This window comes from Ptychodera flava, chromosome 13 (assembly GCF_041260155.1).
Source record: "Ptychodera flava strain L36383 chromosome 13, AS_Pfla_20210202, whole genome shotgun sequence".
Taxonomy (NCBI): Eukaryota; Metazoa; Hemichordata; class Enteropneusta; family Ptychoderidae; genus Ptychodera; species Ptychodera flava.
Window position 1 is genome coordinate 7,354,436 of NC_091940.1, and position 23,946 is coordinate 7,378,381.

General features: G+C 39.1%; 1 protein-coding gene across 1 annotated transcript; it reads right to left on the bottom strand.

The window, feature by feature from the left end:
* Position 1: 1 nt before the first annotated feature.
* On the bottom strand, positions 2 to 23,576 carry LOC139146967 (uncharacterized). The gene is made up of 7 exons (XM_070717823.1): positions 23,504 to 23,576; positions 21,688 to 21,912; positions 20,993 to 21,054; positions 18,884 to 18,974; positions 3,439 to 3,767; positions 1,184 to 1,277; positions 2 to 24 (listed from the first exon to the last, which is right to left on the bottom strand). The coding sequence occupies exons 1-7, from the start codon at positions 23,574 to 23,576 to the stop codon at positions 2 to 4; spliced, it is 897 nt and encodes a 298-aa protein (XP_070573924.1).
* Between the last annotated feature and the right edge of the window lie 370 nt (positions 23,577 to 23,946).

The following is a 23,946-nucleotide window of genomic DNA, read 5'->3' on the forward strand; positions in this document are numbered from 1 at the left end:
TTTATTCATTAATTCTGACAATCTCTGCGATAAGAAAAACAGTCTACTGAAAGATAATATAAATGTTGTCTCAATGCCGAAGGAAAATAGACAGATGGATAATGTTGAGGTTTAGTTACCTCGGTGGTATCATGACAACTGACCCTGATAATTGCCTCTGGATAATTGCTCCAGAAAGACTATTTTGTCACGAAATCAGGGAAACATACTCATATTGGAACGTATGCAGATAATCAACTCAAATAGAATCTTCATTTCTCATATACCATAAAAAAGCTCATTTCAACTGCACTTTTAAACCGTGTGATTTACAAACACTTTATGTCAAACACAAGAAATCAGAGTTTACACTTTGGCTTTTTACAGTTTACCATTTGGTTGTAATCTACATGATAAATTAAGTTCTCTGTCTTGTACGTCAAGAAGTAAATTAAAAAGCAAATATGAAATGTGCCTGTATAATTTACTCTTCAAAATCAACAGAGACATCCGAACCATGTTTACTAAAATTCGCCTTTGACAAAGTAACAATGAAGTCATTGACTATCCATTAACAATATAGTTTATCTGATGGTGACACCTTCCAGTATGTTACAGCATCACGCCATTTTGATATACCATTATCACACATGGCATTATCACCTCCATACATTTATAATCATCCATTCATCGTTCCAGATGGCTTTCTCTTTAATAACGACAAAATTGTGTCGGTAACTATTTGTCTCTGCCATTTTGTCGCCCTTTAAGACCTACAGTGATCCGTAGCCTTTACACAACTAGGGACTCGACATCGGTAGTTACTGTTTAAGAAAACGGTTACTGCAATTTTTTTGCACCGTTAGCGATAAATCGGAACGGAAAATGTACAATTGTCTGCGGGGCAGTTGTCGTAAAACCATAATTCATAACGTGACAAAGGCCATCTAAAGCAAACGGCGTCTCGAGAAAAATACAGAAGAGCTAATAATAAAGGCCAAGTTATCTTTCGTTTTCCGTAACATACTATCTACTATGGGAAGGAAGAAAACGCAACAACATGTCCACATTCAAATGTATTTGTTGTCGATTATCACGAGCAACTTGTTATTAAAAAATAACTGCCAAAACGCTGAGTTGTTAGAAGACACTTTAAACCGGAATTTGTATTGAGAACGGTCATGTGAAAGGAATCGGTACTTACCTTCGACTCCGTTGCCTTCCCTGTCCGTAAAGGACAATGACAGTATGTCATTCACGGAAACGTCACCTTTACCCCGTCTCTTCAAATGAATGACCTGTGAAAGACATTGAAATCCGTTTTAAAACCATCAAATCCATTGTTTGGCTGCTCACTTGGCCAAAGTACTTACTTATATTTTTGTGTCCACGCGTGCGTGCACGTTTGAACTTGTCAAGGACAAACACAAGATGAATTTGAACACAGACTGGAAACGCGGCATGTCTTTTGTTCCATGGTCGTCTCGGTAGACTATTGGCTTTTCATATTAAAATGAGCTTCAAAGGTGTTAAACATTTTGGAGGCTTTGTTTGTGGTTGATAATTGCACGAGATTATGCGAAAAATACGACGAGATGGCATTGCACTGGCCTGAGAGCTCACAAAGCTCATAGTTACTTTGTGAGCTCTCAGGCCAGAAACACTGCTTCACGCCAATCAAAACATAACACGCCAGCAGTTTCATAAACATGTCCTTCCTTGACGCACGTGTAAAAGCCGGTATGACTGACCGTAAACCATTAAGTAAAACCAGACATTATCGATAAAAGACTTTCAAATTTGGTTCAAACACACTCATTATATGTTCATAAAAGTATGAGAGGAATTTTTAAAACGGTAAAACTCACTTTCCTGAAGCTCAAAACACTCCCGTTTTCGCCAGCACGCCAATTCTGCTCGGCACCACACGACAACAACAAAACAAACTTTGCCGAACATACTTTCACTTAACAATTGAACATACTTTCGCTTAACAATCCGAAAATTACCGAAGGATGCATGGTCGGCACTCTTCGGAAAAGAGAGGGGAGAGCAACTTGAGGCGAGGCGAACATGGATAGGTTACGTTACCGCTTCACGCCTTAAACAATACCCGTTGCGAGTCTGTTTATGACTGTCTGTGATTTGAATACGAACTTACTGGGTACCCCCTGCCTAAAAATCTATCTCTACATATTCTTAATGCTTATTATACGGTGTAATTTAAACGCCTCCGTGCTTGCAGACTGTCATATTGCCGTTTAATTATGGGAATGGGAAAACAGGTAACTGCTTTTATTCTTGAAATGGCACTCATATCACATGGAATATATATATGGAATATATATATATATATTATTATATATAATATATATATATATATATATATATATATATATATATTCCGAACGAGTATAGGTGCGCCACAAAAGAGTGATTCACCATGTAGAGGCAGTATCCCTCCGAGTCGTAGGCATGGAACATACGGCAGTGACACAGGGCATTATACTATTTACCACATGCATAGATCAATGTTTCCGTGATAATGAGATAGATATTATATATATATATATATATATATATATATATATATATATATATATATATATATATATATATATAATTGCACAGATAAATAAAAAATGAAATACAACTGTAAACATAATACAACGAAAATACAGGCAAAATGGGAAAACGAAATAAAAATGTAAACATAATAAAATATGCAAACAAAATGAAAGAATGAAATAAAAATGTAAAGAATATATTATAAACCTGCAAAGTAAATAAGAAAACGAAATAAAAATGTAAACATGAAATGAAATACAAACAAATTGAGAAACGAAATAAAATATAAACATAATACAATAAAAATGCAAGAAAAGTAAAAGAAAGAAATGAAAATGCAAGCACAATGAAAAAAAAATGCAAACAAAATACATTTGATTAAAAATGTAAACAAACGAAAAATTACATCAAAATGAAATAATGTTAACACAAGTGTTTTGGCTCAAATCCCATCCATAGTTTCCGTGCGCTAGCGCCTGAAAGTCACAGTATTATAACCGGAGTTTTGCCACAGCCCTACGCTACAGGTTTGATTCCGATCGATAATTTACGGAATTTTTTATGTGATGAAGCTAAGGAAATTTGTCGTTGTTCGTCGAGTGACTTGATGTTTTGTGCCTTCTATGTCGCTTTCCCGAAAATCATACGGTACTTATTTCGTCAGTTGAACTTACGTCGAGGTGTAGTTTTTGGGTTATCGCCATTGCTTTCTGTCTTGAATTGTGGTTCCTCGTCAGTGCATGTTTTCCGTATATAATCTATGTTCCCTGTCACAGTCGTTACACAAGCCATTAATGCAAAAAGGCAATCCATGGTTCTTTCAACTCTTAAAGTCGTGATAATCGATAAAATAGTAATTTGAGAAGTGTGGTTGATTTGAAATAAACTTACAATTCTATTTAATGTTCCATCCCCTGACGACTCATTAGCAAACAGTTTATCTGCCGACGGTAAAGTAAACCCATAACCATCTCCGACTACGATAGTGCAATTGGTGATGTTGTAGATTGAGTTACTTTCTAAGAGTAATCCTACAGATGGTGTATCCAATACGATGGGCCCAATGCCAGGCTTTGTGTTGCGTAGAACAAACTTCGCAAGGCTGTCAACGGTGTTCAGCACAGATTCAGTCATCAAGTCTGTGCCATCATTGCTGTTTACATGTTTTGGTGCTGCGAGCTGTATCACTTGGATGCCCTCGTCGATTGCTTTTAATATGTCTGTTAGAAAGAATTAGAAAAAACGGTAGTTTAGAGACTCTGAATTGATTTCATTCTACAGGTTGTGGTTTCAGAGTCGACGCAATACCGCTATTGAAATATATAACTGATATAAAAGTAATTGGAAGTGATAAAATGTTACGAGAGAATAACTTGGGCATGTTGACCCTGTGATGTCTCTATCAGAACATTCTGGAAAGAGATATTCGTGTAATATATTCATTTAGGTAAACGTGAACTGTACTGCATTCTATTACGAATTCAACAATGTATGCTTCGTGTCGTTCAATTTGGTACTGTGAAGGGACATAAGCTTAAAATTCATGAGTTTACTTTTCTTGTCTACGCACACACTCGTTTCTATTTGAAATCTGGGGAATGGCTATTAAATCAGGTTGACAACGGCCGCACGACATGCGGTTACGATTCCGAGTAAAGCAAGACAAATTTGTTGCTTTCACAAATTTCCCTTCAAATACAACACTAATGTTCATCAGACAAGGAAAACTATGCAGACCTAGCATAGCTCTTTGTAACGACATGCGAAGCACAGTGAGCATGCAATAACCGAGGTATTCCACAATGCTTGTCCACGGTCACTCCACAAAACGTGGCGTGCCGTATAGCATGGAGGTACTAGCTAAGCTCCGGACTCCATGCATGATCGTAGCGAGCCACTAACCGTGAACGTAGAAGAGAACGCTATGTACTAAAGTACACGTGGCCATAAAATAAAACCACGGAGGTTACTATTAGTATTAACTTAAAGCAATTTTCTGTCACGGTATCAGCCGATGCACGATGGTAAGATACAGCCGGTGTGAGTCAAGAGTGCTCGGCCATGACTACGCCGAAGCCTTATAGCCCTACCGCAAAGAGCAATTAGCGTGTGTGCAGACTGACGCCAGAGCAGCCATCGAGACCCTTCTTTTATTGACATGTAGTCTTTGGTCCTGGCAAAATTTGCAGCAACCTAAGTCTGTGTACGGTGACTTGTGTTCGTCCACTGTGTTGCCCTCCATTGTGGTGGAGGGTAACGTAGGGAACAGAACATGTACACAGAGGTCCGCACAGCATCGTACCTATGGTGCATTAGCTACGTTGATAGTAGCTCATGGTTACTGGAAAATACCAAGAGCAGCCAAACCTGAACTTTCTCACGTAAATGATTTTCTTTTTCTTGAGTATACAACAGCATAGACCCTGGAGCGAGAGTCTCCCTAAAAATATATATTCTCAATCACTCACTCACTCACCCAATGAAAACTATACGCGGGTGAGGAGCTGATACAAAGATACCCGGCCCAATATCTGAATATATCCCATGAAATACTGAAACTAATCTTTCCGAAACAAATAATAATCGCATACAGAAGAAACAAAAACATAAAGAAACATTGGTGAAGGCCAGATTAAACAAACTAACAAACGGACAGCAACGCCATGGCAAGAGCGACTTCAACGAAAAGCTAGAGTAAAACAATCAAACAAGAACCAAACAAAACCATGAGTCTGATAAAGAAACTACTCAGGTTTCCAAAACGAAAGCGTCAAAAGAATCACGGTGTCTCAGACATATCGGTCCGGCTTCATTTCTAACACCAAAAAGCCGACACACAACACAGTGCACAGCATGAATACACTACACTTAAATAGTCACTAAACAATTACACAATCAGTCCATATCACAAAACATTAAACGACACGACTCTCAACATAATTTATTAGCAATGTGTGCAGCCGCATTCCGTATTTTACCTGCAATGTGTCATGTTTTCCTGTGTTTCGCTAAACTGTTAATGAGACTTTTAATTACAATGTTGCTTTTCAAGTCACCTACACAACCATTTTAAAGGGGTGATCAAGAGGGCAAGAACAGCCGATTTTGACCAATTAGGTTCAAGAATCTGGCAAAAGGTGCTAAGAGCGTGCGATAGATATATTGACAAGATACACATTGAGAACAGTAGGATTAAGATATATGTGACTGGTCCAACCTGTTCAGTTTCTGCGTGGGAAAAGTTGGAATGAATGCAGAAAGTGCAGGGAACCACAAAACAACAGTTCTGAAAAAAGTAGTCAAAAGATACAGCTTATGGAGCTTTAATGAATAATGAATGGCCACTTCTGGTCATTTTGCTCTGTATGTGGTATATAAAAAGCACCAAAACAATGATGAGATGAAGTGAAAGGCCAAGTATCCTTGGCATTTTAATTAGATGTGAACAATGTGAACGCCTGAAAAATTCCTCGCCAGTTTCCTGGAATTGAGAGAAAACTACAGAACAACCCCAAACAAAGGAGGTCACAGGTCAAAGGTCAACTGGCGAGGACAGAAAATTATAAGACAGCAAAACACTGGAGAAAAGGCACATATTAATCTACCACAAAGGTGTGGGCCTCAAAAACGCCACAAGCCACATGTTTGGCCGCCCCACCCAAAATGACCAGACGCAAAGGTAAAACCTGGTGAAATTACAAAAAATAAGTTAACGCAATTCATTAAAACTGAAGTACTTTGGTTAACAACAATGCTAAAATTTCAAATATGGTGGCCCTCGCCTGATTAATATAGAAATGAGGGAATGACCAACAAAGGAAGGGCACATGTATATAGCGGCCCCTGCCTGGCCTATATATGAGCGCAGTTGTTTTACAACAAGCTACCAAGCTGCTGGTTGCCTGATATACCTCTTGAATGCATCAGAGTTCCGCCTGCGTAACACACGGATCTGTGCGTCAGACAAACCGTCTACGGCAGCTTGCGTGGCTGCTCCGATCCGAAAACTGTGTCCCTTAAACCTACTTACATCAAAGCCGCAAAAAACGATAGAACGCCTAAGCTGTGCTGTGAAAATCACAACGTCCAATGCCCAATGCCCCTGGCAAGCACAAAAGTGGGCCAGGCTCCACTCGCCTCAAACGGCATAAATCCCAACTGCCTGTGCAGGGAAAAGGTCTGCCACTTCAATCTTCTGTAATGAAATAACAAATGCTGTGCCCGGCCTGCTATGCTTAAAATTGGAAAGAGTAAATGTCGTTGACTAAGTCGACCTGAGGTTCTCTTAAACTGCAACTGATTGAACCGAATGACACCACCCATATCGTGTTTATTCTTAATGGTGATTTCCCCAATCCTGAGGAATCCATTGAAGGCTGTTAGAAACATTGCTCTGAATAAACAACACTGGTAAACTGATGTAATAACATCAGGAATGGTCTTAACTAGACAATGCAAAATATCCCGCGTGATAGGGAGACGAGTATCCAGTTTATGCTCTAACTTGCGATATGGTTGAACCAGTTTGTGCACCATAAAAGAATTGGTTGGGTCTGAAAAACCTGCAAGTCTATGAACATAGCTTATGGCTGACAAGTAAGTTGACATAGTGGATGGGGCAAGGTGCTGTCTGGAAAGGTAACCAATAAACAATGCAATGGTTGTGTCTGAGAGTGGTATGATGGACAATGCAACCCAAATTTGCTGCCCGTAAACTGTAGTAAATAAAGATTTCAAAGCAGGTTTACCATGGTTGATAGACTTGGTTCAAGTCGCTGAATTAAAAAAAAAATAAAAGCATTTATAATAGTTTCTCTTTTGTCTCTGCTATTTAGTACAAACCTATCCGGAATTTGGCAGCTCACGCCAGGTTTTCCCAGCGACTAAATGCGTCACGTTTGAGTCTGCGCAGTAGTAAGTTAGTTTCTGCCGGATTCACCGACTTGGACTTCTTGCAAAGTACAGGCGGTGAGACGGACTGTGTACACAGTGACGTAGAGCAAATACAAAATGATTGACAGCCCCCGCCGTTATTCTGGCCAATAAGAAGAACGCATGCTAATAAACCTCTGCATGCATTAAAAAGTTTGTTGTCATCTCCGCGGAAAGCTAGACATCGAGTACGTTTTATATCTGGGCGAATAATGGCATCAAGTTCGTACATCAACCGCGTATGGCGCGTAATGCATGCCAAAATTAACATCCGTTTTCTACACCACTGACCGAATTTTTCCACTAGTCATCCACATTCGGCTTGCCGATTTCTGAACCCACTCACTGAATTATTCAAGTGGTTAGCGATTTCTGAACCCACTTACTGCATCCTTCACGTGGTCAGCGATTTCTGAACCCACTCACTTACATTCAAGTGGTTAGCGATTTCTGAACCCACTCGCTGAATTCTTCATGTGGTCAGCGTTTTCTGAACCCACTTACTGCATCCTTCACGTGGTCAGCGATTTCTGAACCCACTCACTTACATTCAAGTGGTTAGCGATTTCTGAACCCACTCGCTGAATTCTTCATGTGGTCAGCGATTTCTGAACCCACTCACTGAATTCTTCATGTGGTCAGCGTTTTCTGAACCCACTCACTGAATCCTTCAACTGGTTAGCGATTTCTGAACCCACTCACTGAATCCTTCAACTGGTCAGCGATTTCTTAACCCACTCACTCAATCCTCCAAGTGGTTAGCGATTTCTGAACCCACTCGCTGAATTCTTCATGTGGTCAGCGATTTCTGAACCCACTCACTGAATCCTTCAACTGGTTAGCGATTTCTGAACCAAGTCACTGAATTCTTCAAGTACTGAACTCCCTAAGCTCAACTTCATTAGTTTCTACTTATGACACGAAACAAGACCCCTACGTCACACAGCGTCATGCCTACGTCAAATGTCGTCACAAAAATTGTGGTGTCAATTTTTACTAGAATGCTAAGGGGTCGAAATTTACTTTGACCTCTGAGTTTTACGTCGACAACAAGTGCGTTTACGTCAACTAACACACTCTGTCAGTGGATTATTTTTATTTTATTTTTTCTTCCAGGCCTTAAAGCACCATTATTTTTTAACTTTTATCCTTTTTTGTTCGAAATTACATGTTATTCCCTTTCATCCATCTTGAAATCTTGTTCAGTGAAGAAATAAGCCAAATTTGTGCTTCTGTATATAGTGACATACAAACGCTAAATACTGCCCGATCGAGTTGGATTGCCGCGCGGGTTTGTTGACACGCACATGTATACGTCTTGCAGCATGCCTCGCACGAGTGATCGCTCGCATGGAAGTACAGCTCTCGTCATCGTACGGTTTCAGAAAAACGACAATATGGTAATTGAATATCGTAATTTAACTGCCTGTAGCTAGATTTAACTTTACCAAAGGCGACAGAAACCTCTACATTCAGTGTTGATAACTGACTTTGAAGTCTTAAATTTCAGCTTCGAATGATCGTGATGACAATAGCCTTAACACAGAAGTGATATTTGCAATCAATACCGTTATTTCACGGTGACCTGTAATTGATTTTGAGATGTACAGTCGTGCAAAATTAATTCAGTCCGGTGATTCTTTTAAAGTGTCTTTACTCTGTACTTGATGGTGAAATAAATTTCTTCTGGTATAATGTCTCGCATTTGTTTTTTTTTAACTCGTCGCCACGTGACTTTCTTTTGTTGAAAAAGTGTCCATTTTACAAGTTCTTTTGTTTAAAAGTGTCCGATTTACTAGTAAACCGGACAGTTTTTGGGGCGACTTGCAGCGATTTCGAAGCTGTTATCCTATTGGTTGGCTGAATCTTACCAATATAATTAAAACAATACAAATAAACTCCCTAAGTTGCTGTGAATAGTGACAATCGACCAATCAGATATAACCTTGCAAACACGCTGCGAGTCAGCCGCAGTTTTTAACAAAAGAACTGTCCGATTTATTAGCAAATCGGACACTTTTAAACAAAAGAACTTGTAAATCGGACATTTTTTAAACAAAAGAAAGCCAGGTGGTAATAATAAAATATTCGGTTATGGAAATTAGAAAGCATGGTTAGAACAATGGGCACGAGGCGGAGAGTGGTATAACTAAGTTAAAACAAGGAACGTTCCTAGGAAACGATAAAAGGAAATGTTCTTAACGTATTTTAAGACCTTAGAATAGTTAAGTGTCGTATAATAAGAGGCTCTCATCACAGCCAACAGTCCCAAAAAATTCCTGGGGCCATGCCGCGCCCTGCCCGGGCAAATGTCCACGGTCGCTGGCTGAATGACCTGCGAATGATTTTATTTTGTTCTCCTCTTTTCAAAACGTACTGTTACTGTGTTTCAAAGGATACAGAACTTTGGGCAAGTAAATTTACTTTAATGTGTATCCGCGCACTTGTCTTCCCTATAGCTAAAGGCATGATACTTTGTAAATTTAAAGTTCTGAATCTCCATCAAAGATCAGCGGACATTGTCAAAATTCAATGACTGTAACGAGAAAGGATAAAAAATCGGAAAAAAGAGGGTGAGAGAAGAGAAAAATTACAAAATAATGGAAAGAATGAAAGAAAAAAAAATTGTTCATCCGGAGTGGGATTCGAACACACTTGCTGGGGGGGGGGGGGGGAAGCATTAATCCACACACCTCATGTTGTTGTATGTTTGAAGCTGCAATTTTGTTTGTATATGTTCTCGAATTCATTTTAGGGGGGCACTTTGAGTCTCGAAAACGTGAAAATTGAGATCGCGAACACGATTTCATTGGTTGTTTATTATGAAACAGCGATAGGATTTTAGCAAGCTATGTCAGCAATTCAATTGTCAATTGAACACGTGGGTCTAAGGCTAATTATGGAGAACACACTTTAGTCACACGTGGAAACTCTTTCAACACGAAAGCCATACATTTGAGACCACTTGATACAGCAAAATGGTGACATAAGTGTACAATTTGCATTTAATGGCAAGTTATCATGATTGTGTCGATAAGGTGCTTTTTCTTGCTTACCAACACGATCATCGTGTCGATAGCCAGAACGTTATTTGGGGCCTGCCTTACGCATGGACCGAATATTAGGCTACGTTCATGCTTAGCGGTATGCCATAGCTCACTCCGAACGTCTCTAGACTACATGTCAGCCTAAGCAAATTGTGCAGATATATGTGTCATGAATTCTTTAAAAAATAAGTAAACAACAGAATCAACCAAGAGGTTAGTTTGCTGTTGGGCCGGGTGTGCTCGGGGACGACTTTGCAGTGAGGCCGGCCGGGATCTCTCTTGTGTTCGAACTTCTACCATGCCTGGAGCGCCATTAATGTTGTGCTCGCATCTAGCCGGTAATTGTACTACGGTAGTCCTTATGAGGATTAGATACCCGTTACGTTTGATATTATTTGGAAATACTTTTAAATTTACTAAGTAAGACGTTTATACTGTATTTAAGATATAATTTGTTCCTTTCTATGCATTTTCAATTACGGCAACGATACGCGAAGTTGATGGGCTCATGATGGGCTGTAGGCCTACATGTATTGCCTATCCTGTACATACAGCGTAGCCCGCCGGCCGTAGACAGAGCAGAAGCAGACCCGTCATTTATTTTCAACGAAATTTTCATAATACTGCATAATGGAAGAAACGACTAGTTCAATGATTACGATGGTGAAATATTGAATTTTTATTTATATATGTTTTTCTCTCTCAATTCATTCAGCAAACTTGATCTCCGTACCGTCGGTCACAACGTGCAATGCCTTGCATGAAGCTTACAATCGACTGCCTCCAACGTTACTTTAGCTGTTCAAGACGTTTGTTTGCACGGCTCATTATAGTCGGAAAATCTGTTAACACTTACATATTTATATCTTTCCAGTATTTCGCCGAACTTTTGCGCGTCTTTGGCTGAGTCTCCAGTTTCGATTGACCAGACCTTTTCGAAGAGCATAGGTTTCTATGGACGCCACAGTAAAACAAAACTTGCGTCACAGTCCCTCTATCCATAGAGGGACTGTGCTTGGGTAGATTGACGGTGGTGTCATTACGTTTCGTCTTGTGTGTCAAGAAACCTGACTTCTGGTCCGGACAAGAAGTCATTTTTCACTCCTTTTACTGTTCATTGTACACGTTTTGTGAGGCGGGCTGGGCATGCGAACCACGCGATTCAGTATCTATTAGGTTACTTACTCAGTAAAGATTCATTTCCGGGTCACATCTTACAAGCTTTGATAAAGACCCCCTAGCGTAATGGTCAGCCACCTTCAGAATCCGTGAGTGAATTTGACGGGTCTCTTTTTGAGTGACCGGATTATGATAGAAAAAATATCAAGTCTGCTGGGGTGCCTAGCGGAATGTAGGCAAGTAGTCAAAGGATTCGGTGAGTTGGTTCAGCAATCGCTGACCACTTGAAGGATTCGGTCAGTGGGTTCAGAAATCGCTAACTAGTTAAAGGATTCAGCGAGTGGGTTCAGAAATCGCTAACCACTTGAATGTCAGTGAGTGGGTTCAGAAATCGCTAACCAGTTGAAGGATTCAGTGAGTGGGTTCAGAAAACGCTGACCACATGAAGAATTCAGTGAGTGGGTTCAGAAAACGCTGACCACATGAAGAATTCAGTGAGTGGGTTCAGAAAACGCTGACCACATGAAGAATTCAGCGAGTGGGTTCAGAAATCGCTAACCACTTGAATGTAAGTGAGTGGGTTCAGAATCGCTGACCACGTGAAGGATGCAGTAAGTGGGTTCAGAAATCGCTAACCACTTGAATAATTCAGTGAGTGGGTTCAGAAATCGGCAAGCCGAATGTGGATGACTAGTGGAAAAATTCGGTCAGTGGTGTAAGAAAACGGATGTTAATTTTGGCATGCATTACGCGCCATAAACCGCGTTTTACAACTGATCGGTCGACCATCGCTAATCATGCGAGATTACCAAAGAAAGCTTGTTGAGAGTTACATTGAGGGAAAAGATGTGTTCGTCTGCGCACCAACCGGCAGCGGAAAATCACTGACATACGAAGTCGCCCCACATTGTTTTGATTTCCATCGCTTTGGGCACGTAAGAGAACAGGCTTAACTGTAAGGACGGTGTCTTTTTCCATCCTTGAATAACCGGCGACGATTTTCGCATTTTGCAACATGGGCCCCACAAACAACACAGATATTTTCACGCGTTTTCGGTGATACAACAGAGGTCGTGCTGACTTTTGTGGGAGTGATCGCACTCGACATTTTGTCAACAACGCCATGTGAGTTCTATGCACGTCTCGTTTGGATCAATTGGTAACTCCTCCCAATTTGTAAAATTTAGTGATGTCATCTTATGAAGAAAACGTCATTCATGAATAATTTATAGCAACGCAATCGTGCAAGAAAGCCAAGTCTGTGATTCGGGGTGAAACTCCGCTGTATAGCGTTCACTTCACTCCACTCATCGCGTTCACCCTACTCATCGCGTCCACTCACGCGCGCGTTTCACATGAAAGCAGAGTACAAATTATTGCGTTCACTCCACTCAAACATTCACAAATCACAGACTTGACCAAGTCTACATGGTTGACAAACTTAATGAGGACATATAATGGGATAACAATGATAATTACGTCTGACTAGGACATCTCATATACGTTCTCTTGCGATGGATGCCTCACAGATGGAGGGGGTCTCTATGGCGACGAATATTTCCATGTAAGGTTTCCTGATCATATACTAGAGAGAAACCTACACATAAACGCACTTGAGCTATTAGTAGTTACAGTTGCCATTCAACTGTGGGGCCATCTCTGGGGTGGTGACAAGGTGCAAGTATTTTGTGATAATCAAGCTCCGGTGTGGGTGATCAATACAGGGAGAGATAGAGTTAAATTTGTGCTCAGTTATTTGAGAGAGTTGTGTTAAGTCAAAGCGGTACACAATATCGAATTGCATGCCGTAAATATTGAAGTCATAACAAACACGTCAGCATTTAGGCCCACAATATGAAACCCAGTTCTTTGAACGGATTGAAAACCAATATAAAATCAACAGACCAGTCAATAACTCACTTTTTTAGTTTTCTAATAAGTGGTAATGCGTTTATTGATATTGCATTGCAGGCATCTTGAAATCAGCACTCAAAGCCTTAGGTGCAGCGGTTCGCCCCTCACAACATTCAGCTCTGGTTGAAGGCACTTGCAGTAGCAATCATTCACAGTTAAAAGGTTATTTACTGTTTAAATTTGTAGAACATTTAGTTTAGTCGCGTTGCCAGCATCTACTGACACCATTTGTCGTTTCATTCATTTTTGGCACGTTCTGTTAAAGCTGCTGGAACATTTTATTCAACTATCTACATGCAGGTAAAGTGAGCGAATCATCGACTGAATGTATATGGCACAACTCCTTGTGAGCATTACATTGTTAAACTTACTATTCGCGGTTTGTGAAGAACCACCTTGCTCCAACCAAAACCTAAATTGCCTATCACGCCTCGCATGCTGTTAGATATGTCTGCTTTTCTCATTCGCATCACCTAAAGATGCCACAGTGTGGGCGGCTATTTTAGTCGGTTTTTTCTCCTTTTTCCGGAAGTCAACCTGGTACCAAAAACTCCCTCTCCGTTTGATCTACAAATACATTTGTCCACGGGTAAGACAGTATGCACCGATTCCGGCTTGCTGGTGGGTGCAACATGGTAAAAACAATCATGTTTAGAGAGAAATGTTGAACCATCCGATTGCAAAGATTCCCAGCTCTCCACTCTGCCCGTTACAAGCGTACAAGCACATGTGTTCTCTCATCCTTGCTTCCCCATCTAGCCCAGCCTTCATTTTTTTCCCCTTTTTCCAATTGTCGGGATGATGTAAAGCTTGACTAATTCAGGATCAGCTTTTGCTCTCAAAGAGCTCCTCCTAAAAGCAGGTTTTGAACCTAGTCTTTATCCTGGATATATTTTGCGCGGAGGTTGAGAATCGTTTGCTTTCAGTTGCAATGTACCAGGAGAATTAATAAAGCTTCAGGGAGATTGGCAGTCCAGTGCTTATCTCAGGTATATTGCATTTCACACACGCTACCAAGTCACCTGGGCAATGAGCACAGTGTACACATTCAGTCAATGTTAAGGCTTAGTATGTTTACCACAATCGTTGGGTTGGACACTTGTTTGGCAGTGGGTAGGTCTGCAAGAGCCTCTCTTTTCCAGTTACCTTTATTAAAACATCACAGACTCTTGCCTACTGACTGCCAAACTCGTGTCCTTGTCAGTTACTTCACTTCATAATTAACCGTAATGATTTAAGACTGCCCCCTCCCAGTAAGCTCCCATAATACCTGATCTCGCTAAGTGCGCTAAAATGAACCCCATCAGCGCAGAAATCAGCAGCAAAAATATATATTTGGCCTCGATCTGATAACAACTGCAAAATTTTACATATAGACTCGTTCTGGAGACACCTGGGAAGTTTTACACACAGACCCGGTGGGAAAATTGTACATACAGACTGGTCTTGGATTTTGACACACATACTAATCAAAATTGGATCAGCATGGTGCTTTAGTTTTGCGTGGTTAACTTTCACAGTGTCTGGTGAAGAAGCTGTAAAGCTATGTCGCAGCAAACGTTAACCTAGTATAGGCAAAATGTCAAACAGTCCGAGTTCTGAGTCCTGTCTGATTTTGCAACGTCCGATAAAGTTGTTGCTACACGTACAACGCTCATTCACTGAGACCACCGCCTTCAGCTGTGCAACCAACTTTCACGGTCTACACAAGTTAAGAGAATAAAGACAGATATTTAAAGGGGAAGTTCACCAAGGATGATTTTTACTTATGTGCTAGCTTTGTGGTCACTTACCCCAGAAAAGCTATTTTCACCATTTATAACGAGCGATTTTTTACAAAAATCGATAAAAATAGTACAGGAATTTGCCCATGTAATTTGAATCATTGGAAAAAAAGCTCCAAGCTTGGAGCTTTCATCATGTGATATGGAAGGAACCAGCTTCAGACGGGTATGGCCCCAACATTGTCCACTCACAGTAACACTGTAGTAAACAGCAACATAAAATTGGACAGTGAACAGTTTATTATAAGTGATTCATCGTTTATGCAAGGATACTCAGTATAAACAAAAAGTTATGCAAACACACACAGCTTGGTTTAAGCGTGGGTAAGTTGACAATGCCATACCTACGGGAAGATGGTCCCTTCCTTATTACATGATGCAAGCTCCAAGATTGGAGCTTTTTTCCCATGATGCAAATTACATGGGCAACTTCCTGTACTATTTCTATCGGCTTTTGTAAAAAATTGTATGAGTTATAAATGGCGAAAATAGTTTTTCCGGGGTAAGTGACCACAAAGCTAGCACATATGTAAAAATCATCCTTGGTGAACTTCCCCTTTAATACTGAAATTTTGGTGCAATAAATCACTGCACAATGATGGATGAAGGTCAATTCGGGTAGAAAGACAGCAATTCTTTGTCTTGGGTTAGCTTTCCTAGCTTTCCTGGAGCATGGATACAACGGTTGTGTTCAGGGTGAATTAAAAATGATCAGTAATTCCAATTCACCAGTCAATCAGCGACACTCAGCCGACTTAGTACATGAGATTCATTGAAGATGGCATGAAGTACAAGAGATATCTTGCTACCTCTATGACTCTTTCTACATCCACAGTAGATGCTTATATATATATATATATATATATATATATATATATATATATATATATATAATATATATATATATATATATATATATATATATATATATATATATATATGAACCCCATCAGCGCAGAAAATCAGCTGCATATATATCCATCTGCTGTTCTATCTCTTAAGGATGATAAAGACGAAATCGGTCATTTTTCTGTCGAATTTTCAAAATTTTCTGAGAATACGCCTTAAAGTCAGGCCTATCATTGAGATGTGTCGCTAGTTCAAGATAAGTAATGGTTTCCGTGTAATTCACGATTTTTAAAAATCAAAACAAATGCACGTGGCTATCCCATGTCAAAACGGGGAGCTTTTGTAAACATCGTGGACACATTTGCATCGCTATTTGCATAATCCATCTTGACTGACACAACGTTGCGTAATTTACATAGTGACGTTGTTGGGCTTCTCCAAAAATCAGGATTACTCCCGCATGTCAACAATAAACCGTAACAATAATGTTTGTTGAAGCACAGTCCCTCCGAGCCTAGTCCAATAAGTCAGTTTTCGACACACAGAACTGTTTCCGTTCAAAACGCATTGCGGCCAAAAACTGCGTGTTTTACCAGTATGTTTCACGTCTGTCCGTACCCGATAGAAGTACTGTAAGACAACCAAAACTGTTCTCCATCCAACTTAATATTACGACCGAAAACCAAAAAAATACGTCCACTTTTGTTAACATTTTACATTTGAGTCGACACGCAACAAAGTTCCACACTCAAAATTCTTCGATCCTGCTCCGAATGAAATTAGGGCCGAAAAAAACCAACCAAAAACCACGATTTTTTCTGGTATATAATGTCTGTCAATACAATATCTGACATTCAAAACGTGTTCCCAGAATCCCACCTATGATGCCGAACATCAAATTATTATGTCCGTTTCTGATTATATTTTGTATACTTGATAAAGTCCGACATCCAAAATTGTTCCTGCTCCGAACCAATTGGGACCGAAAAAACGAAACATCTTTTTTCTGATGCAGTGATTGTGTTTTACACATCGGTCAAACTCGCGTGGTAAGCTTATTATGCACCGTCCCCAGTGCATCTGAACGTAATCACAGTGAATAAAGATTACATCCAAGTACCTCACCAAGGGTTTCAGTGTCGTTTTACTTTGGAAATGGTTGCGAAGTCATACAATTTGACAGTCGATCGGGCGACATCCCCCACGAACTTGTATTCACCCGAAATTGTGCGAGAAAAATACGCCGACCTCTCCTCGGACGTCGACCGATCGGGAAACTTTGCCGGGTAACGCACGTCTACTTTTCTACATTATGTTCGAATGGCCTTGCTTTGGTTTTGAATCTGGTTTATCGCGTAGATGAACTCAACCACGCTGAGAAGTGCTTCTGGCCTATCCACTGCTCTCCGTACCTCAACACAAAGGGTAGCAATCAGGAACGGACGATGCAATTTCTGGTTTCAACTTGTCAAAGAAGGCGAAATTTTAGTGTTGAACCTAAGTACACGACCTAAGTCACGACCGTATTTCATTATTTATACAAAAATTAACGTTGTGGTTTTTAAGAATAACGTATTCTGTTAATATCCCGTGGTCACGGACTCGCAATAAACTTTCAGAACAAGTTGCCTTCGTAACTCTCCGAGACCCGCGATCAAATTGTTGTTTGACCAAATGTGAAATGTCGGCCAATACATTTTACGAGCGAAAAAAAAACACAAAAAACAGACAGAAATATAAATTTACGCGAGCCAAACAGCAAAATGGTTTTCATCATGCCGCTCCAGACAAGACCACGGTCAGTGATCGTTGTCTGTCTCAGAACACACAAAGCCAGAAAAATCGGAGAGTAATTACTAACTCGTTTTTTTAACGGCACCGACTGTTTGCTACAAAGTGGTTCTGAGATGTGACCCTTCAAAAAAGTGGGTCACAAGCTTTCCTTTGATGCGAAGGTGCGTAGAGATTTACATGCATGAATAAATGACATGTCAAGTGAGACAAGTTTTTGGCCAGTCTTCAGCCTAGAACTTACATGGTTAAAAAAGTTAGGTTGTGCGGCACGGACAGTTATCACTACATAATTTAAATATACATATTAATGGAGATTTATAATGAGCTGTTTGTTGAAGGCACGATAACGTAGCTGTGCTACTCGTCAAAATAAGGAAACATCAGTCGGTACCCAACAAACTTCGTATAGAAACCCTAATTGTTGTGGGAGATTGTGTAAATAAATTTTCTTATATTTGGCGCCTCATAAATTATGAGTTCCTGACATTGTGTTCAATGCATAATTGTTATATGCTGATGAGGCTAACAGTAGTCTTTTGATGCTGGCTTATTAACATGTTGGCAAGTCTCCTTCTTTGGACTAAAACAAAGTCGGTTAATACACGGTCCCTTCACAAAGCCGTGGTTAATACTACCCCTGTCAAGACTGAATGAGATGATTTCACCTATATTTGTGTTTGACACATATCGGTAGGCTAAAATTAAAAATTGTCACCGGGACGTGACACGTATGCGACTAAATAGCATGCACGTTTTGGCCAGCAGCTTCCAAACATTTCATGCTGATTTCACGACTTTCTCAGCATAAAGTAACCAATCTATTGTCATAGGTGTTAGACAGTGCTGTTGTCGTGACATATTTCTATATTATTGTCAGAAGATTCAATAATCACCTACCGGTGGCCAAGGCTTGGCTTTCGTCTTGCGATAGGTTTACTTTGTCGAGACCAGTGATCGCCTCCGATAATTCATTGAAACTTTCAATAATCTGTAACACACAAGGAAAGTTTGTCGCATGATTGGTGTCAACTATCTTGACGCAGCCAATATCCATCAGGTATATTCTTTGAAATGTTGAAGTCAGTCTTACTCTTATTACAAAATAAACTTGTTTACAGCATTTCAAGGGTACTCTTTAAGATTAATTTACTACTGCTTGCTAGGAAAGCTTTACCAATGCCAGTGTTAGAGTCTCGTTCAAATTTCATCTCAAAATGTTGGTCGGTCTATCGAAAAGTACACTTATGTAAATCAACTAGTCACCATTGATGACACAGTCTCTACTTGTTAATGGATACTTTGCTTACTCGTCCATGTAGAGGATAAGAGTCCTGTTATTTGATAGGGTCTATGATTAAAATACTGCGATACAGATGGGGCTTATTTGCCGAGGATGAGTTTCATGGTGGTGAAAACATAAAACAAATCTGGTCTGCCACCCTCATTACCAAAACTTATTGAATGAGCCAATTAGTAATTAATCGCCAGGATGTTGCCAAATTTTTTTGCATCCTATTATAACTCGGATCACCACCTGCGCCATATTTCATAAAGTTCGATGTTTTGCTTCTAGACATTCAGCCTAAAAACAAACATTCATTAAATATATATATATATATATATATATATATATATATATATATATATATATATATATATATATATATATATATATATATATATATTAGGCGATTAATTTAAACGATACCACAAAGTGTTATTGAGTGGTATTACAACACTGTGAGACCAACATATGCACCAAGTTGCATCACATTTGATGCAGTATTTCTGGACATGTCAGCCTTTCTATGAAAATGCATTAAATATGCAAATCTCCAGTTTATTGATATCATACTGCTACATATATCACATAATAGATTGATTTGCATATGTATGACATAGGTCAATGTCCTTGTACCAAATTTGAAAGATATTGGTTGAAATATATCTGCATTGCAGCTCTGGACATGAAAATATTTTTACAAAATGACCACAAGGCAGCCTCATTGCCTCTGATTGTCAAACCAGTTGACATGCATATGAAGGACAAACATCATTCTCTTTGTAACAACTTTGAATAAATTAAGTTGATACATGTCTGAGTTATGGCTCAAGAAATGAAAAAAAATCGTAAAAAATGGCCACCAGGTGGCCATATTTTATTGTATTGTGAAACCAATTGACTTACATATGCATGACACAGTTCAATGTCATTGTACCTACTTTGAATAAAATCTGTTGAGACATGTCTGAGCTATGGTTCCGGACATGAAAAAATCGTAACAAATGGCGCCACACCGTCTTATTAGATCGTATCGTGAAACAAATCGACTTCCATATATACGACATAGGTCAATGTCCTTATACCAGGTCTGAATAAAGTCGGTTGTAACGTGTCTGGGTTATGGCACCGAAAAAACCATAAGAAAATGACCGAGTGGCAGCCATATTGGATCGTATCGTGAAAGAAATCGACGTGCATATGTATTTCATTGGTCAATGTCCTTGTACCAAGTTTGAATAAAATCGATTGAGACGTGTCTGAGTTATAGCTCCAAAAATCGCAACATTGCATCAGACCAAGTCAATGTGCATGGCATAAGGAGTAATCCTTCGGCAAAGTTCAAATGAAATCGCTCCAGAAATTTGCATGAACGGACGGATGCAGGCTTGGACATGACTAAACCTATAAGTCCCCCCCGCCCGGACGATGTCCCGGGGGACTAATGAAAGCAAACACTCACTTGGATTTTGTTCCCTTGAGAAAAACAAAATATGATTATGAATTCCAAAATATATACTACTTGAATATGACTTTCGTTCACAACCTTTAGGTACTTTAAAACAATGAATCCATATTTTATCTTTGGTCTACGACGCTATACATATGTTCATCAAATGATTTTCGTCAAGAACGTTTTCTGTGTGATCTAATAATATATCAATTTAACTTTCGTCAACAGTACTTTACGTCTATTCAAAAGTTTTGATTACTTAGATACAAACCTCCGTGGGTGATAATTCTGACTGTGTTCCGTTCGGAATGGTGAAAAGTGTTCCGATGACAGCTATAGTTGTTCGCCGTCGTAATGAAACGAGTACATGTCAAAATATGAAAAGAAAGAGTGACGCTCAATTTCAGTATGCGAAATCATAACCTAACGTGACCCATTATGCCCGTTAAAGATAAATCAAAGGAGTATGATGCTTAATTAGTATATATACCAAGAAAATGAACAAGTCTGACTCGATTGAAAAAAGTCAGTCGCATTGAACTTTTTAATTGTTTGTGAAGTTTCAGTCAAAGTAGGTTAGTTATTCAAGTTATGGAAGTAGACATCATAACGATTTAAGCTCATGTAGCGAGAGACAAAGACTTGATGTTTCCTCTATTCAAGAAAGAGATGAATTCGCGTCTCAGGGCATCTACTGCCTATGTATGATTGATTACAACTATTGCAGCTATTTACTAATAAACGTACTTAATAGTTTTTTTTAAATTCTCACCATTTCCATCTATGAATCTATCTATCTTAATTTATCCATCTATGTATCTATCTATCTATCTATCTTAATTTATCATCATCATAGTCCAAATAACTCATAATTTTAGGCTACAGTTGAGGTTAATATGTCATGCGTACGTGTGTCATGAGTTAACGCATATCATACATTCTAACGCATATAATACCAATTCCCACCTTTAACCCTCACAGTGATTGAACACGAAACCAGACCACCAGAGGGATATGATATTTCATAAAATACAACTGTTGCGCCGAAAGAGAAGTTACTCCCAGGTCTATGGCTCTCATGTACATGCACAGTGCCCGAGTCATCAATTACATCAGGAACGGGCCATGATACAGGAACAATAGGTCTGCCAATCGTTGTCGTTATGTTGAAGTCTTTGGTACATTTTATACCTGTGTGAATGGATGAGATAAGAACATTCTCACTTTAATGCAACAAAGATAGTACATGTGAAATATATGGGAATCGGACACTTGTAGTTAATTTTATTATATAATTTTTGTTGTATTACCTTTCCGACTACGTGAAATGTTACCTGTTAATTGGCTATTGGCTACTATCCCCGGCAAGCATGCTGGGATAAATGATGATGACATAAATCTTCGGATTTTGATGCATTGGCTGGGGGTCCGATCTAGGGAGTCTTGTCAACAACGTGGACATAAAATGTCTGCCTTCATAGTCAACGGAGAAACACTATGCTGCCTGCAAAGATCATACGCGAGACTCTGATAACGCATGCTACAGGATACATCATCAACGCAGGACAGTTGCCGACATATTACTTGTACTTCTTTGAGGTAGCATTCACAAGTTTTGTAGAGAACGTAGTAGATAAAAAGATCAATGACTGTGATTTGTTCGCACGATTCGCAACTTTGGTCGCAGAGACGCAGTGTCAATGTTCACTGCGGATTAGTACTGGCTAGAACACGATTGGAACTAATTTGAGATGACTGGATGGTGAAGTAGTGTCGATTTAATCTGCAAATGTAGCTTCATCCACTTTTCTTTTTAAGTTACACACTTGTTTTTATGAGCAATTTGTAATATTGCAATATTCAGCGATAGATCACCTAACACTTTTGAGAAATTTGAAATATATGAATATCCAATTGTCCCAAATTAGTTCCAATCGTGTTTTAGGTAAACTATGCTTTCGCTGACGCAATTACGCCAAGCGGACCGGACGGTTACGCGCTACAAGTGCCTGTGCTTTTGTCATCCATAATGTAATGTAGACAGTACTTGTTGAGATTTCCCTATAAAAAGTTGTACCCCTCGTGATCTGAACTGTTCACTTTAGGGAACAGCCATGTGATTTCAGGCAGCAGAGGATTTTTGAAAATAAAGCTGTCGGCAGGTGAAGGAGAGAGAAAACAATTATGCTACAATGGCTCAAGAACATGTGCTGAAATCAGGAAAGTACATCATCTATTTCCCCATGTTCTCTAGAGGTGCACTGCTTAATATTTTCAATATCTCTCTGCAATTCCTGTGATTTTACAGTACAAAATTCAACTTACTGTACAAATTGTTTTGTTGTAATGAGACATCCTAGAAAACACGTTTCTAGTTTTGTTTGTAATCAGTATTCATACAATCAGTATTGAAATAAAGAGGGACTATTTGACTCTTTTTGTACATCGTGAAAATTACAAAAACATTATATATCCAAATATCTAGTTTAAAAGCAGTACAACATTCTCTAAATATACTTCTATGTTTATATTTCGGAAAACACAAACAAATATTTCTTAACGATGACTATACAACAAATTTGAAATACAACTACAAGTTCTGACAATTAAATATGATGCCGTTCTTGGGAACTCTCAGTTGATGAAAAAAGGCACGGTATACAATACTGAGTTTAAGCAACTGAACCATCACTTCAGTTTCATCAAACTACTGCAATATCATTTAACTACTACTTAACAAGTGATGACACAATGCCCACTTGTTAATGGGTACTTTGATTACAATTCCTGGAATGGATAGAGTCATGTTCATTAATTGGGTCTGTGATGAAAAATACCACGATACAGATGGGCATTATGGCCGAAATGAGTTCCGTGGTGGTGAAACGTACAACCAATCTGGGCTGCCGTCCTAATTACAAAAAGGTCATTAAACAATATAATGAATTGACAAATGTTGCTAAACATATTTTGTATTCTATTATAACACTGACAGATTATTACCTGTACATAATATTATAAAATTTGATTCAGTGCTGCTGGACATCCACATTAAAAAAATATTATGTATGCAAATTACGAATTACTTTTACGATACAGCTAAGTGTGATTGAAATATATTACAGCACTGTGAGATTAACATCTGTAACATGTTTTGTCAAATTTGATGCAGTATTTCTGGAGATATCAATCTAATTATCAAAGTTCATTAAATATTGAAATTAA

Bases quoted from the DNA above. Each gene is read 5' to 3' on its own strand.
- LOC139146967 (XM_070717823.1), bottom strand. From the start codon at position 23,576: ATGCCCATCTGTATCGTGGTATTTTTCATCACAGACCCAATTAATGAA. The intron at 21,913-23,503 runs GTAATCAAAGTA...CCATTCACACAG, and splicing joins CTCTATCCATTCCAGGAATT to GTATAAAATGTACCAAAGAC. The intron at 25-1,183 runs GTAAGTACCGAT...TTCTTATCGCAG, and splicing joins GGAAGGCAACGGAGTCGAAG to AGATTGTCAGAATTAATGAA.